General features: G+C 44.5%; 1 protein-coding gene across 1 annotated transcript in view; it reads left to right on the plus strand.

Moving 5' to 3' along the window:
• LOC147728555 (uncharacterized) overlaps nt 1-16,173 on the plus strand; it is a 703,293-nt gene that overhangs the window by 44,728 nt on the left and 642,392 nt on the right. The window contains exon 3 of the mRNA XM_086962332.1: nt 14,916-14,985. Coding sequence (XP_086818458.1) covers nt 14,916-14,985 — 70 coding nt within the window. The remainder of the gene's footprint in view (nt 1-14,915; nt 14,986-16,173) is intronic.

Consider the following 16,173-nt stretch of genomic DNA (forward strand, 5'->3'; position numbering starts at 1 on the left):
AAGTCATTGAGATCCCCCAGAAGTTCTCTTTTAATCGCTTCTCTCAGGGAACCATTTTTTCCTCTAACCAGGCAGGCTACCCATCTTACAAGGGCAATCAGCCCCTGCACCCAGCCGCTTCTCAAACCAAATTCTAGCCTGCATGAACTGTCGGAGCAGGCCGTATTTAGAGTTGATATTTTCCTTAAGATCTTTCCTTCTACTTTCGACACGAATCCCCAATGTTTTATATCCACTAATTCAATCCCATAAAGGAGAGTGGCAGGAATTTTAGCTTTAAACACATCAAGGAATAATTTAAAGTGTCTCTTCCCTGTAGCTTTGTACATAGAGCACAATCCCATCCCATGTGACAATGCTTTACGAGAATTGTGCTCTATATGGGCAGTCTCACTTATGTTTGCTGTAATTATTTTCCCTAAAAAGGTGTAGGTTTTAACTACCTCTAATTTCTGTCCTCCTAATATCCAGTTATAATTTACAGACCTGCATTTTTTCTTACCGAAAATACACATAATCTTGCTTTTCGTAGCATTGATCTTCATAAAGTGTTTTTCTGCGAAAAGTGATAATGCATGCAGGCGATTTGACAGGCCCTTCGGAGTCAGGTCAAGAACAAGTATATCGTCTGCATACATTAAAACAGCTATCGGTACTCCCCCAATTTTTGGGGCTATTCCTCCACTAGATGTTATTTGGGACGGTAGGTCAGCTGTATATAGGGAGAACAGAATAGGGGCTAGTATGCATCCTTGTTTTAATCCATTCGGGGAAGGGATTGATTGGGAAAGTCCCCTTTCTCCACCTAGTAGCAGCTTGCACCATGTGTTGGTGTGAAGGGACTTTACCAATTCTAACAAATATGCTGGCATACCCATTGTGGCAAGTTTTTTCCATAGCATTGACCGATCTACCTTATCAAACGCGGTTGAAAAATCAATGAATGCCACATATATTCCACCTCCTCTAACTCGAACATATTTGTCTACAAACACCTGTAAGGCAGTTAAATTATCCAGGGTTCCATGCTCTTTACGGAAACCAGTTTGCTGCATAGGTAAAATATCATTTACGTCTATCCATTTCATAATTAATAATAGAACACATTTTGCAAAAATTTTTCCTATTGAATCTAAAAGTGCAATTAAGCGATAATTCTTAGGGTTATCCCGTTCTCCCTTTTTGAATATGGGAATCAGAATACTACCCCTCCAAGAATTGGGGACTCATTTAGTAATAAAACATCTCCGAAACAGTGGGAGTAATATCTTACTCCACAAAGTAACATCCTGCTTTATCATAGTCATGGGCAATTCATCCGGGCCCATGGCTCCGGAACAGCGCATACTTCTTATCACAGCTGCTATAGATTCTTCAGTAGGAAGATCTATATCGTCATCTTTATTCAGGATAGATTCCAAATTATTATCTTCCACTCCATTGGAAGCGTAAAGATTAGAGATAAATGTCATCCATACTTCCTCTGCTATAGAAATTGGAGTCGGGAGAGTTCTCGTTCCGCATCCTTTTCCTATTACAGACCAGAAGTCTCTAGAATTATTATAGACGGATGCCTCTCTTAACCGTATCCATAGCTTATCTTCTTTTTCTTTCTTTAATTTATTTTTTAATCTGTTCCTTCGTCTTTTTAGTAGGGCTAAGTTTCGTTCGTTTTCTCCAGTTCTATTTAGGTATTGTTGCCTAACGAGTTTGTTTACTTCCTTATTTAAGGATAGCAGTAGAGGCGGAGGGCGTGGCAGGTTTTTAGGATTACTATTTGTCTTTGCCATCCTTCTTAGTTTCTGTGATAGTGATTCAAACTGAAGGAGTTCTAAACCTTGCCATTCCTCTAGTTCCAATATGGTTTGGACAAGAATACTTTGAACATTCTTTAGGGATCTAGAATCCCAGAAACATCTTCCTCCACTACACTTAATATTAAATCCTGTATTACTCAGAGACCAGGAGTCAGCCACAGGGGGTTGGAGGGAGATTGTTGTATTAATGATTTTATGATCACTCAATGTAGTGTTAGTAATCACAATATCCTGAATAAAGGAATACGTCTCATAGTCTGTGATAACATAATCTAAAATAGATTCGCCTTTGTAGGACCCATGAGTGAACTTAGCTGGGACATCAGAGGGCATTCTACCATTTACTATAAGCCCCTCCACCAAGCTTATTTCCTCTAATAAGATCTTTCCTCTTTTGTTGGTTTTTATTTTATTAGGAAAAAGAGATTGAGGTATATTATACACTTCTTCCTTTATCTTATTTCTAAATAGCTCTAGGCTTATGTTGGAGACTTTACAGTTCAGGTCACCCATAAGAAGAATGTATGGAGGGACAGGCCCCTCTATCAATTGTTTTATATACAAGAACATTCGCTTTAAAACTGCATTAAATTTATGTTCTGGGGGTATATATGCATTAATAACCACAAGTGATTTTCGAGGACCTTCTAAAGCTAGATTGTTAATGGATATTACTTGAAAGAGTCTACTAATATCAACATGATGAGAGAATTGCCATTGGAAAGCATTAGATAAAAAACAGACAATTCCCCCTTTTGCATGACCTCTATTGGATGGAGTAGCGGGGGCCTCAAAAACAAAATAGTCTTTCCCCCCATATTGTATATCTTTACACCATGTTTCTTGGATACACAATATATCAGCATTCAGAGAAAGGAGATAGTTCAATTTCTCAGGGGAATTGTATAAACCTGCAGCATTCCAGGAGATGATATTAAGCTGTCTGTTAAAGATGCTGAAATAAGCATTTACTCATCGATGTATTACTCGATAAAGCTCCAGGTAGCCAATTCCATTTCTGGGGATCGTGACATTGAGATGAGATCATGTTCTCATTACATGTTTGAATCTTAGACACCATACGCTTTCCCCTTGATACACAGATTTTTAAATCCTTATTACTAGCAGACAAGACATTTTGGTTAATACCCGAGCTAGTTGGGCCTTCTCTATAACAGAAACTAATAAATGGTAGTACATCTATACCTCGACATTGAAAAGCTTCTGCTTGCTGTATAATGATATTAGAGATTATTTTTGAGCAAAATTTGACCCTTGCTCGTTGGCCATTCTCGCATGTTATAATTGAAACCAGATCTATATCACTTGACTGGATTAATTTTAAACTTTCAATATCTTTAAGACAGTTAAGCAACCACGACCTGTTTAAATTTAGGTCAAAGTCAAACAGTGGCAAAAAGTCCAATGTCAATGTATCCACCCATACTGGAGCGGCTTTTTGTGGCACTTTAATTGTTTCTTGCGGTACTTCCAAAGGCAATTGAAAAATAGGAGCAGATGGATTAAGTGCCCGTATTAACGTAGTCTCCTTACTTATTTTTTCTTCTGGTGGTGCAAGTGGTTCTGACTCGTTACTCTCTGAACTTAGGGCTCTTCCATCAGTAATTTTAGCAGCAGGAATGTCTTTCACGGTCAAGTTGGGGGCGCAAACCTCTGCCACTTTCGTATTGGTGTCTACTATGGAGTTTTCAGAGAGGTCTAGTTCCTCTAAAGCTTCTTTTGCATGTTGTTGAAATATAACTTGCCTTTGGCGTCTCCTTGAATACTTGCGAACTGGCTTCCTGTTCTTTCCTTTATATTTTTTACATTTACCCTTTTTAGATCCCTTAGTATCATAACTAAAGATAGGGAATAACGCATTTCCCGTGGTTTGATTGTTCACTAAAGAACCATTTTCCTCCTTTATTTGACTCATTGGTGTTGTATCAGATGTGAGGCGTGAACTTTCATCCATCACTATAGAGTCTCTTTGTTTCTCCTTCAGCTTTATTGTGGAGGATGGTATTAAAGTTTCGACACGCTCATGTACTTCTACCTGGAGCAATGGCCCAACCACAGTAGTTGCTCTTAACAAGTTATCGCCTTCCGCAGTAATTGGATTCGCAGGAGTTGTTCTTAACATGTTATCGCCTTCCACAGTATTAGGTTTTACTGGAGTAGTAGGCATAGCTTTTCCATTCTCCATATGCTTTGTCATTAGGACTTTCAGAATCTCAGTTACTGAGTCCATAATACAGTCAGTACTCACAGCAAATCTTCCTAATAGCAGTAAAATAGATGCCAGAAGGTCCTCGAGCGCTATTAAGGAGTCTGAGATCGGTTTTTCATTTTTTGGATATTCAGTCTCTACATAAGCACGAATCCCTGATAGATTGAGATTTGGAGATTTCATCTCACTTTGTAGAGACGGAATGTCATTGGGTGCAATGGATGGAGTACTGCTATATAATGTTAGCCCAGGTGGATGGATTTTGTTGGGAGTTTTGTTCAGTTCAGATTGGTTCCCCTGTCTCTCATCCATGTAACGGCCACAGAGTTCTAAATCAATACTGGACAGCATAGATAGTTCCACTGCATCCTGCTCCATCTGTCCCACTTTCTCATTTTGCTGTTTTACTTCTAGCTTTGAAGATATCAACTTAGGGAGCTCACTGTCAGTAGAAGCTGGCATAATACTTGTCTCCTTAGAGATTGGTAGAAACCTTGCGATTGAGTCTTGAGACAAATCAGACTCAAAGGGAAAGTCTAATTGTGGTAGCGACCCCTCATCCTTTGGGAGAGATTTTTCCATTTCCTTTTTTGCCGAATTTTCCCAAATTTCCATTAACTGCCTTTGGCCCTTTAACTGCAAGTTATTAGCGTATTTGCTTTGCAAGGGGATCGATCTTATTGATGTATTTGGCCGCCCTTCAAGTGTTCTTCCAGAACGTAATTTCCTAACTGACATGTTGCACTCTGCAGCTACCTGTCAGTCGTTTTATGATTAGACTCAAAATTATAAAAATTAAAATCAGAGATAAAAAAAGTTTGAAATGGACTGACTCAAACTAATTAAAAGTATATGCACGTGTTAGGCTGTATGTGCCAAATCCGATGAGTAAATGTTCACAACGCCCAAAATCCGTCAGCTACAAAGACTGATGGTGCAGTTTAATTACTAAATGAAAGAAAGTGGGCCCAGCCCAGCCTACCTCGGCCTCTGAGGGCCTCAGAGGGCCCGCCCTTTGCCCGGGCTTAGCCCCGGGCGCTCCCGCGCGCTCCCGCGACGCTGGGGTGAGGCGCTCTTATGCGCCGCCTGGCGCGAAGTCTGCCCCGTCTTCCGCTGCGGGGCAGGCCGGGAAATGTAGTCCTGTGGCCCCCTCCGCTTCACTACCGCTTCAGGATGGACAGTGCGGCGGCGGGAAGGGTACCGAGACCAACAGACTCCGGGCTTCCAGCAGAATCTTGTGCAGCGTTTGCGAGGTAAGCACTCGCGTTCCGCGTCCTTAGCGGGGGCTCAGGGTTCAAACAGTGTTCAGTAAAGCGTCACCCGCTCCACCGGGGTGAGGCGCTCTTATGCGCCGCCAGGCGCGAAGTCTGCCCCGTCTTCCGCTGCGGGGCAGGCCGGGAAATGTAGTCCTGTGGCCCCCTCCGCTTCACTACCGCTTCAGGATGGACAGTGCGGCGGCGGGAAGGGTACCGAGACCAACAGACTCCGGGCTTCCAGCAGAATCTTGTGCAGCGTTTGCGAGGTAAGCACTCGCGTTCCGCGTCCTTAGCGGGGGCTCAGGGTTCAAACAGTGTTCAGTAAAGCGTCACCCGCTCCACCGGGGTGAGGCGCTCTTATGCGCCGCCTGGCGCGAAGTCTGCCCCGTCTTCCGCTGCGGGGCAGGCCGGGAAATGTAGTCCTGTGGCCCCCTCCGCTTCACTACCGCTTCAGGATGGACAGTGCGGCGGCGGGAAGGGTACCGAGACCAACAGACTCCGGGCTTCCAGCAGAATCTTGTGCAGCGTTTGCGAGGTAAGCACTCGCGTTCCGCGTCCTTAGCGGGGGCTCAGGGTTCAAACAGTGTTCAGTAAAGCGTCTCAGGCTCGGGAGGCAGGGAACGGCAAAACAGAAAGAAGCTCCACATCCAGGCGAGGAGAAGACCTGGGAGGGCGAGTGCTGCCCGCACAGTCGCGCGGCACATGCAACTTTCACTTGCCCTGCGGCTTGTGCCCAGTGGCGGCGCGTGCGGCCGGTGTAGGCAGCGGATGCCCCATTCCGGGGCTCCCTTGGTGAAGAGGGAGCCCCGGCGCCAAAGAGGAAGTGCGGAAGCTGAAGTCCCGGGAGAGCGGCAGATAGCAGTGCGGGGCTACCATGCCTAAGGAGGGCGCCTGCATCGTGCTGGCAGAAATATGGAAGAGCTGGATTGCTCCAGTACCGCGCCGCAGCCAGCCGCCACACCGGGAGAGTGGGGGATTCTTTATTTGTGCCGATGAAGGCACTGTGTCAATTTGCCTGAGCAGGCCCGCAAGGGCCGCTCCAACGATGGGGCGAGTTTTTGTGAAAGTGAAACTGCATGCTGACTTGCCCCCCAAGGGGGACAGGAGATGTGCGCGGCGCGGCACGTTCACAATTCCAGTCCGGCCTGCGCGTGCCCAAATCCCGTCTCCCTTGGGAGGCAAGTCAGTGACAATAGATCGCGCTTTCGCTCTGCATCGCCAGGCGAGACCTAAAAACTGACTAATCTCAAGTTATTGTCCCAGCGTTTCATCCGCGGACCCTCGTATCCCAGTCTGAAGCCCAATGTACACCCTTGAAACATAATCCTACCATCATCCTGTTTGTCATAATGGAAAAGCCAAAATCTCAAGCTGTCTAATTTAATGGGCATACAGGCCCTTTCTTGCAGGTCCCTGTTCACCCCGCCGTCTCATATAACCCTCTGCCTGTCCTTGATATCCCTGCTGCTGTCCTCCCCCCCCCCCCCCCCCCCCCCCCCCGCCCGAAGCTGTTCATCAAAGCATGCCTATCTGCACACGTGGAGCATTCATGCTGGAATCTATAATATTCTCTCATTCAGCAACCTTGGTTGTGCTCCCAGAAAGCTCCCAATTGGGTAGCCTGCCCTCTGCTCGCTCCCTCGGCCCCTCCCCAGGTGGGGCACCCCTGAAAGGGCAAATGGACAATTGGAAACCAGCTAGCAGTGAAAATTGTCTTACAAAACTTGGCAGGCCCCATTGTATGCTGGTAAAAGTCCATATCAATTTCACCCTATTGCGCCTCTTGGTCGACCATATGGGCTCTGAACTCCTCATGGTACTGGACTTATGCATAGCCACTGTAATTTATTTGTGACTTTCTAATGATATTCATGTATTTAAAAAGTGTGACTGACCTCTCCTGGTACTTTTTGCAGTATAAGTTGACATATATAAGGAATGCTGCTGACAAGTTTTCAGTGTTGATCAGCACCTTTGGCTGTTTGGACAGTTCAAATTCTTCTTCTTTTGACCCTTCCTTTGACCTCAGCTCCCTGTGAAGTAGCTTCATCATTCCTATATAGTCACCCTTCCATATTCTCTCCTTAATGGCCACCATGAGGTGAGCTCCCAAGCAGGCTTCCAGCCGACTGAAGGCTCCTTTGCCTCTATGCCCATGCCTGTATCTTTGAAGTAACAACTTTTGCTCGAGCATGCCTCCATGTGGACTAGAGTGTCCTTTGCCTCAATTCCCATGCCTGTATCTTTGACGTAATGACCTTTGCTCAAGTGGGCGTCTACTCTGACTGAAGGCTCCGTTACCTCTATGGCCACAGATACCATAACATTTGCGTTTGCCCTGCTCCGCGTTGTCTTACCTGGCGCTAAAGTCGGTGCCCGTTCCTGGGCCCTCCGTCTCGCCATGTTTTTCCTCTTCATAGTTCCACTACTTCTGCCGTGAGTGTGCAGGGAACTTGCATCCTGCAAAATACTATGGCTAGAATGATTAGTAGATCCCCCACACCCCCCATGCAGCTGTCTCCCCCTCCCCCACTATGACGTACACCTCATCCTCATCACGCACTTGCCCTTCGCCCATTCTGTCCTTCTTGTAATGGTAAACATCCTTCACAACGCGGTCAAAACACCACAGTACTATTACGACGCGTCTTTTACAACGCAACTCGTTACCACGACTTGCGCTGGAGGGCGATCTAGACTAAGGAATAGTAGATTTACTATTCCAACACCGTCCCTACTGTAGGTAAGCTGGAGTTGGAACAGTACATTTTACTATTCCCAAGTCCAGCACCCTACAGCGCAAGTCGTGGTAACGACTTGCGTTGTAAAAGATGCGTCGTGATGTACCGCGATCATTATGATCGCGTTGTAACATCATACAACCCTCGTAATAAAACGTGCTTACATTGTGGTGCACCACCACATCTTGAACTCAATGTTGCTGAGGTGCTGGATCCTACCATCCCAGCCCGTCCTCTGATGCTGAAAGAATCCCTCTGAAAACAGCCGTTGGGGGTTGCACTCCACCCTCCTGCCCATTGCAACGCCGAAGCCACACCAGACCTTCTTGGGGGGGATGATCTTGTTGTCCAACGCCACAGTCCAGCTAATTGCACGGACCGTGCCTTCAGTTCTCCTCGGGGGTCAATGGGCTGTACTGAATTCTTCCGGGTCTGCTACTGTTTGTTGCCACTGCAACATTTGGAAGAAAAGACAGCCCCGGTTTGCTGGTACAGCTCCCAGACTGTGAACCCCTGAACTCGTCTGAGCCCCTCACTCTACTCAAAATCCTGCGCCCCTCCGCTGGCACCACCTAGTGCCTGGTCTCAGCACGATCACTCATTCCTGACTATGCCCTGAAGCTCAAGCCCTCAGATCTGCCTCTGGCCAACCTCTGCCAATTGCCCCTTGGCCTGCTGTACCATACACCCTCAAAGGGGCCCTAGCATCATCACCCAATCCCTGGTTTTGTGCCCGTAGCCCAATTGTGTCCTCTGCGATGAACCCCTGCTCCTCCCCCTCATTAATATTCATGAGGTATGTCGATTTGCCACCTACAAGGAATCCCTAAATGAAACTCAATAAGTCTCATACTTTAGGAATACCAATTTCCAAATTGCGATTTGGAGAGAATCGCAATTATGAAAACGGTATTCCCAACGTTTGTAAATCTGGCCCTTGATCCATATTGAATGAAAATACGTCTTTGAAAAAACATTTCAAAGGAAATTTGTTTCATGCTGATATGTACAATTGTATCAAGCGGATGTGTTTCGATCAATCTACATTTCATATGAAATCTCCCACAACACTTGAGCAAGGGGGACCAGATGTAGTAGTAAGTGCTAGTTACTCCCTACAGGAGCGCACGTCTGTCCTTGGACACTTTGAGCTTCGTCAACCCCATATTTTCAAGGTGATGTTCAATGAAATTTATGTTGCACACATACTCATACCATGGTATTACTGAATGAGCAAAGCACCGCTCATAAAGCAGTCTGCAATGCATATGCATTTGGGTGTATGGGCTGGGGGCACAAACAGGTATTTACAATCACTGTGAGATAAGGCTTTTTTCTTACCAGACATTGAACTTGGCTTTGATCATAGCTGTGTTATGCGTTAATAGATAAATCTGTTTTTTATGACATGTGGTACTCTCAGAATGATTAGTCTTCTTATTATAATCAAGAATGTTCCCATAAAAGTCTTTCGACAAATATCTGCTTCATTTATGAGGAGGTGTCTGTCATAAGGATATTTAAGGCTAGCTGTTCGCCTCTGAAGGGGGTCCCTCATTTATTTTGTCTCCTCTTCAATGTCTCCTTGTTAATATCCCTAGAAACTAACCTGTGACATACAACAGTACTATTGTCTGCTCTAAGTGACTGTGTGAAGGATTATTGGGTGCTTTCAAATAGGGGCATTCATATATGACTATGAATGATTTTCCTAAATTGATTTACCTCATTTGACATTGAAGGGTGGAATAAGTAACAATATTCACAGATACAAAATGCATTACTTAATGTATAAATCTCGTCTGCACTTAGTATTATTGGATTGTTTAGCGTGTGTTCTTTTTATTAATCAGTATTATTGGATTGTTTAGCGTGTGTTCTTTTTATTAATCATGTCTAATCTTGTAATGTCACATGTCATCTCACATGCTCCAAAGTACAGTCTCTCTGCAATCGAGTTTTTAGACATTAATTTTCAAAATCATTTGTAATTATCAGAACAAAAACTCTTCAAGGCAAGTCTATATATAGTTATAGCTTGGGGTGTTTTCTTTAATTTTGGGACCACAAGCATCAGTCCGGATTTGTTTCTTGTGTTTCTTCCTCGCCTTGTTAAAAACATATTTTCTTTGCTTATGGTTTAAGTATGCTCTCCTAAATTAGATTGCGGCCTCCAGGGGACATCAGTGGAGGTCCATGTACATAGGAGTGTTGTGGTCTGACTGCCTTTCCCCTTGACATACTGTGAGGCTGAATGTAGGATTTCTTTAAGTGAAAACAGAGAATTGTGGCCTGAGAATAAGACATACTACCATCTAGACCAGTACTTGTATGGTGGTCCAGAAACCTTCACGTGGGGTGGATGGTTTGAGTTGCCTTAGAAGGTGTATTTGGGATTGGGCAGTTTTGGCCACTTTAGAGATGCCGGAGTACAGGTGATATCTTGATCTGTAATGCAATGTAGAGTCTTGCTGAAGGGACCATGGTTTGTTGAAGCTAAAGTATTTTACATGTATAAGTTCTGAGTAAGTGGAAAATAAGGTTTTGTTCAAGTTCAACTGGAGAGAGAATGCATTTAGATAATTTAAGAGGTTTTACAAAAATATTTGAGTGTCTCGGTGTTCGCCGAGTCAGAAACCTTAATACATACTTGGGTTTCATTGACGTATTGGTGTCTTGTTATTTCTCTATATGGTTTGTGCATGTAACCGCATGATTCTTGGCATCGGTGAAGAGGCTCCATGTACAAATTGAATAGAAGGTGAGATAAAATGGGCCCTTGAGGTACGCTGCAGCTGGATTTGGTAGTTCTGTGACCTAAAAATGCCTATTGTTTCAAACAGATCTTATTTCGATGATGGATTGGAAACATTTTAAGACTAGGCTATTCATTCCTGTTGTGGCATAGCATATGCCAAGTAGTGTACCATGATCCTGGTATTGAATGCTACTGAGCAATCAAGCAGTGCCAGCTTTTAGGCATCTCTACCATCTAGAATGCATAATGTATCATCAAGGACTTGAATGGTGATGGTTCTCTGCTGCAATCAAGGATGAGCCTGGATTTATTTTTGTTGGGGGATGTTGCTTGAAGAGGGGGGGGGGTCAGGATTAGACGCTGTTTTGAGACAGATTTTTAATTTTTTCCCCCAATGAATGGTAATTTAAAAATTGGTTTTAGTGTATTGAGGTCGTTCAAATCTGCATTTGAGAGATGAAGAAAGTATTCTGTTAAGTGAAAAGTTTATAATTGGAAGTACATGTCTTACTATTTTCTCTAGCTTTCTGCATACATGTAGTATGCTCACTCTCTGTCTCTCGCTTCCCTAACTTCCCACCCCCCATCCTGTAACTCTTTTCCCATCCTCCCTCTGAGTGTCTGGTAAGGAACACCGCTGTGAGTCTCTATTTGCCACTCTCAGTCCCTCCCTCCCGCCGTCTGGCACGCTCTGATCTCCCCCAGGCGATTTTTCACTCTACTCCTCTCCCATCCACTCTTTCTTGCCACTCCTCTCCCACTTAATTGTGGCACTGGCTATTTGCTTTCCTAATGCTGATGCTTTTAAAATATGCTGACAATGGCTGAAAGTTAATCTGTTATACTGACAAAACGTCCGCTACATGCATGAGGCAACGCGGCGTGGCGTGGCGTGATGTGATGTAATGAAATGGCCATCTTAAAAGTATAGAAAATAACATTCACATGCTTTCTGATGTTTGGCACATGGTGTGACACCACCCAGTGTGCTGCAACATGGCAGCAATCTTGGAAGTAAAGCAAACTTCTTTTTTACACTTCAAGATAACCACCATGTTGCATGATATAGTGTGACCTGCCGCACAAGGCAGCCATATGGAAACTGACTTTTTTTCCAGGTGTCAACCTTATTTATTTATTTTGGGGCTAAACCTCATAAAACATACAAATTACAGATGATGAAATCAAATTAATTGCATAAGTGCATAGAGAGGACACATATTAGATATGATCTTTGCCGAGGAAGGTTTGATTACAATGGATAAAATTCTGCCTGTAGGCTGGTCTGATCATTATCTGGCCAGATTCAGAGCGGTACCTATGAGGAAGATCAGGTCCTTGCCTAGAGAAGAAAGTAGCTTTCTGGGCAGTGACTGGTAAAGAAAGCAAAAATGTTCCCTGTATTTCATACAAAGATTTTGTTCGATCCTGAGAAGCAGATGGCAAAGAATTATACAGTTCTCTGTGAGCATCTCACCAGGACAATTGACCAACTTGCCCCTCTAAAGAACATTAGGAAAAGGGGAAGACATAAGGAGGTCCAAAGTAACCATAAGTTGGACTGTAAGATTGCAGAAAGACAGTGGAGAAAGTATTATGCCGAAAATATTAAAGCTAGCTGGAAGAAAACACTTATTAAATACAAACATGAAATAGCAATTGCTAAAGCTGAATATTATGCTGCTTCTATTCTTAAATCATCTAATAGTTCCAGGAGTATATTTAAGATAGTAAGAGATATGATCAGCCCCGATTGTATAAATAATAAGGTTATACCAACCCAGGAGCTATGTGATGGGCTGTCAACCTTCTTTCAGGAGAAGCTCAGTAAGATTGTGGAAGGTCTAAAACCTGTGACCCCATCCAGTTCCTTGGATCGGGACGGGGGAGAAATATTAAAGATCAACCGAGATAGGGATAATAAGCTTAGCCCCTTAATCCCTGAACTTATTCTGGCTGTGTTTGAGATGCCCTCGGAAGAGGAGTTTGTCCGAGTGGCTCGGGGAAATTCCTATGGATCACCGCTGGACCCTATTCCCCAAAAGATACTGAAAGAGTTAGGGTCGGAGGTCTTTCCATTCTTACACCAGCTGTGTGGTCGGTCAGTCACTCATCAGCGGGGTGGCACCAACCTGCTGGAAGCAGGCAATTATAACACCTCTCTTGAAAAAACCTACACTGGACCCAAGCTGCCCAAAAGATTACAGACCAATCTCCCTCCTACCATATCCAGTAAAAATCGTGGAATGTTTGGAAAGCAGGGCACTGTCCCACTTTTTGGAGACAAATAACAAGCTCGAGGATGAGCAGTTTGGGTTCAGGCCAGTCCATGGGACAGAGACAGCCTTGGTAGCCGTCCTGGATAATCTTCGAATGCGGGCGGACAGGGGTCAATCGGCAACTTTAATTCTGCTGGACCTGTCCACCGCATTCGACACGGTGAACCATACTATTCTCTGGCAAGGCTGAAAGCTCTGGGAGTGACAGACATGGCATTGAACTGGGTGCGATCCTACATGTCTGAAAGATGTCAGGCAGTAGCACTCCCCCCCCATTTCAATCGGAATTTACCAACGATGAGCATGGGGTACCTCAGGTGTCCTCAATTAGTCCCATTTTGTTTAATGCATACATGCGACCGCTCCTGGATCTCATCAAAACCCATAATATCAGCGTGGTTATCTACGCTGATGACACTTAGCTTATCGTGTCCTTGGAGGGTGACAAACCTGACTCCCGGGAAACATTCCATGTGTGTATGCGGGAAATGGTGAACTGACTGAGGGACAATTCATTACAATTTAATGATGAGAAAACAGAGATTTTGCACTGTGGAGTGGGCAGTGTTCCAACAGTACTGCCAACTGACTTCTGGCCCATACTAACAGATGTTCCTTCGGTACCCGTGAGCACAGTATGCAATCTGGGAGTCAGCTTTAATGATAAGCTGAACCTGGAATAACATGTTGACAAGCTGGAGGGAAGCTGCTATACTCTGATTCGTCAGGTGTATGCCCACACTCTATCAAACCAAGTTTTTAGAGGGCGAGGACTGGCCAATGATGAAGCATGACACCAGGTGGTGTGTGAGGCCAGTCCTAACCTTTTTGTGAGATAGCCACACTCACATGCACATAACACTTCTGAGCACTTTTTAGGTCATTCTCATAGGAGTGGCTCCATTTATGTATAACATCGTGGAAAAAGTACAATATTTTTCGCTCAGACACTCGTGCTCACTTCGTCTTGCAGAGAAAACACAGAATAAACGGTGGGGATGTTTTCAATAAGCATTGATTGAACCAGCGTCATTCTAGTGTAAAATAGGTGTGCTGAAACAACCATAAGACACAAACAGGTATAAATGATTCTAAGCACCAATAGGGTAAATGGATGGTAGATTTCTACCATAGTGCTAAATGAATGAATACAGGCACGTATAAAAATGCATGACAATAATAATGCGTACTCCTATGATGCAACCCAAACTAGATGCTCCTAAAAGTAAATAGCATGTATGTAGGTGTAGAGCCCAAAATCCCCCTTATGCTGAAGCCAACCCCATTACCTGAAGTGAGAGACTGTTGGGACCCTGTCTTGGTCTCGAGATGGACATCATACGAGTGTTGTCAGACCACTGCATGGTGGAGGGTCTGCATGCAGGAACTTCAGCGTTTCGCGTCAGTGTGTCAGCATGGAAGCCTTTCTCCTCCTCCTGCCTTGGCAATGATACGGTGTATTTATACCCAAAAGGTATCCTCAGGGGACTCTACCTTTCTGTGCCATGTCGGACGAGGATGACGGAAGGGATGACCTTTATACATAGTTATTATGCAGAAGATGGTAATCCTACTGTGATCCTGAGTATGGTACGGTAAATATAGGTGAAGGGTTAGGAGACTACTCAGGCCTATATTCGGGTACCCTATGAAACATAACAGTAAGTAAATCTTTTCGTTTATTCAAAAAATTACTTAAACTCTAAGTATGTTAATTGGATTCATCAGAAGGCTGGAACGATGGTGCACAAGGACACAGTGGTTTCTTACCGGACTGGCAGTAGTTTTCCATGTCACTACCAGCATTGATTTACTGCTTTTGTTTCTCTTTCAGAATCTCGGTTATGCTCCTGATTTTGTGCACACTGCAATGGCTCCTTTTATAAAGGATATTCACAAAAAAGGTATGGCAACATCTGGTGTTCTTCTTGTCTACATGTGTTATTATGTCTTGATTGTAACAATTCTATAAATAACTCCCAAAATAAGCATTGGCAATGCCAGTAGTTCTGGCTTCAAAGAATTGTTGTATGGTAATGTAAAGCATTACAAGTAAGTAGCATGGGAAGTGCTATGTATTTGTTGGGAAGAAAAGAATTGTTCAATAAGAATGGTGTAGGTTAAAAGGTCAAGTGACCATTGCACCATCGAGCCAGATGTAAAATTCCATCTAGGTTAATTACTGCCTTACTTCCATCGTTGCTACTACCAGAGAAAACAAGCATTTGCAATGCAATCAGTCTAGCATTTGCGAAAGTTAGAGATGTTAGTGTTGTGAATGACAATGTTTTTAGGTCGAGCAGACCTACTCTCAATGTGTGAGCATTGAGAGTGTCTGCTTCAGACCTTTTGTGGCCCGTATTTAGGAATGTGGACAGCTACCAGACGCGCGCTTTGACGAGGTCAGATTTCACCTCTGGAGCGAGCGTCTGGTAGCTGCGCATGCGCGGTGCAAAGCCCTCACACACAGACACAGGCAGCCCCCACCCCTCTGCATGCACGCACACACACACACAGGCGCGCGCATGCACACGCAGGCATACGGCACACATACAGGCACACTATCCCCTACCTCGCATTCTCTCTCAATCACACACAGTCACGCATGCGCACACACATTCCCTCGCGCACACACGCACACACGCGCGCACACACTCCCAATTCTGGTGTTTAAAGACAGGAAATGGTAACTTTCCTCTACACCCACTAAATCAATGTATTTGTTCTAAGTAATATCCAAATATGCCTAACTCGCTTGCTAAAAGAATTCCCAAACACATTACCCGGGCTTTAATTTTATTTGAACTTCAATCTCACCCTAATGCGGTTTGCGTGATCTAATTACGGAACATGTACCTCACAATTCTGGAAATAACCCAATTCTTCAAAACGCCCTGTGATGCAGTTACACGACCCTTGGTACGGGTTGCACCCACCTTTGGGTTGCAAATGTGCTTCCCGAGGCCGAAGGTTCGCGGCGCTGTGTTTAGTGTGAAGCAACAGACGCCTGATGAAGATGGCTATCACGTTCACAGACTCCAGACGCTGAGAGGACAAGGACAGAGCGTGCGTCTGCGGCAGAGAGGGCTCGA

This window comes from Lissotriton vulgaris, chromosome 3_1 (genome assembly GCF_964263255.1).
Source record: "Lissotriton vulgaris chromosome 3_1, aLisVul1.2, whole genome shotgun sequence".
NCBI lineage: Eukaryota > Metazoa > Chordata > Amphibia > Caudata > Salamandridae > Lissotriton > Lissotriton vulgaris.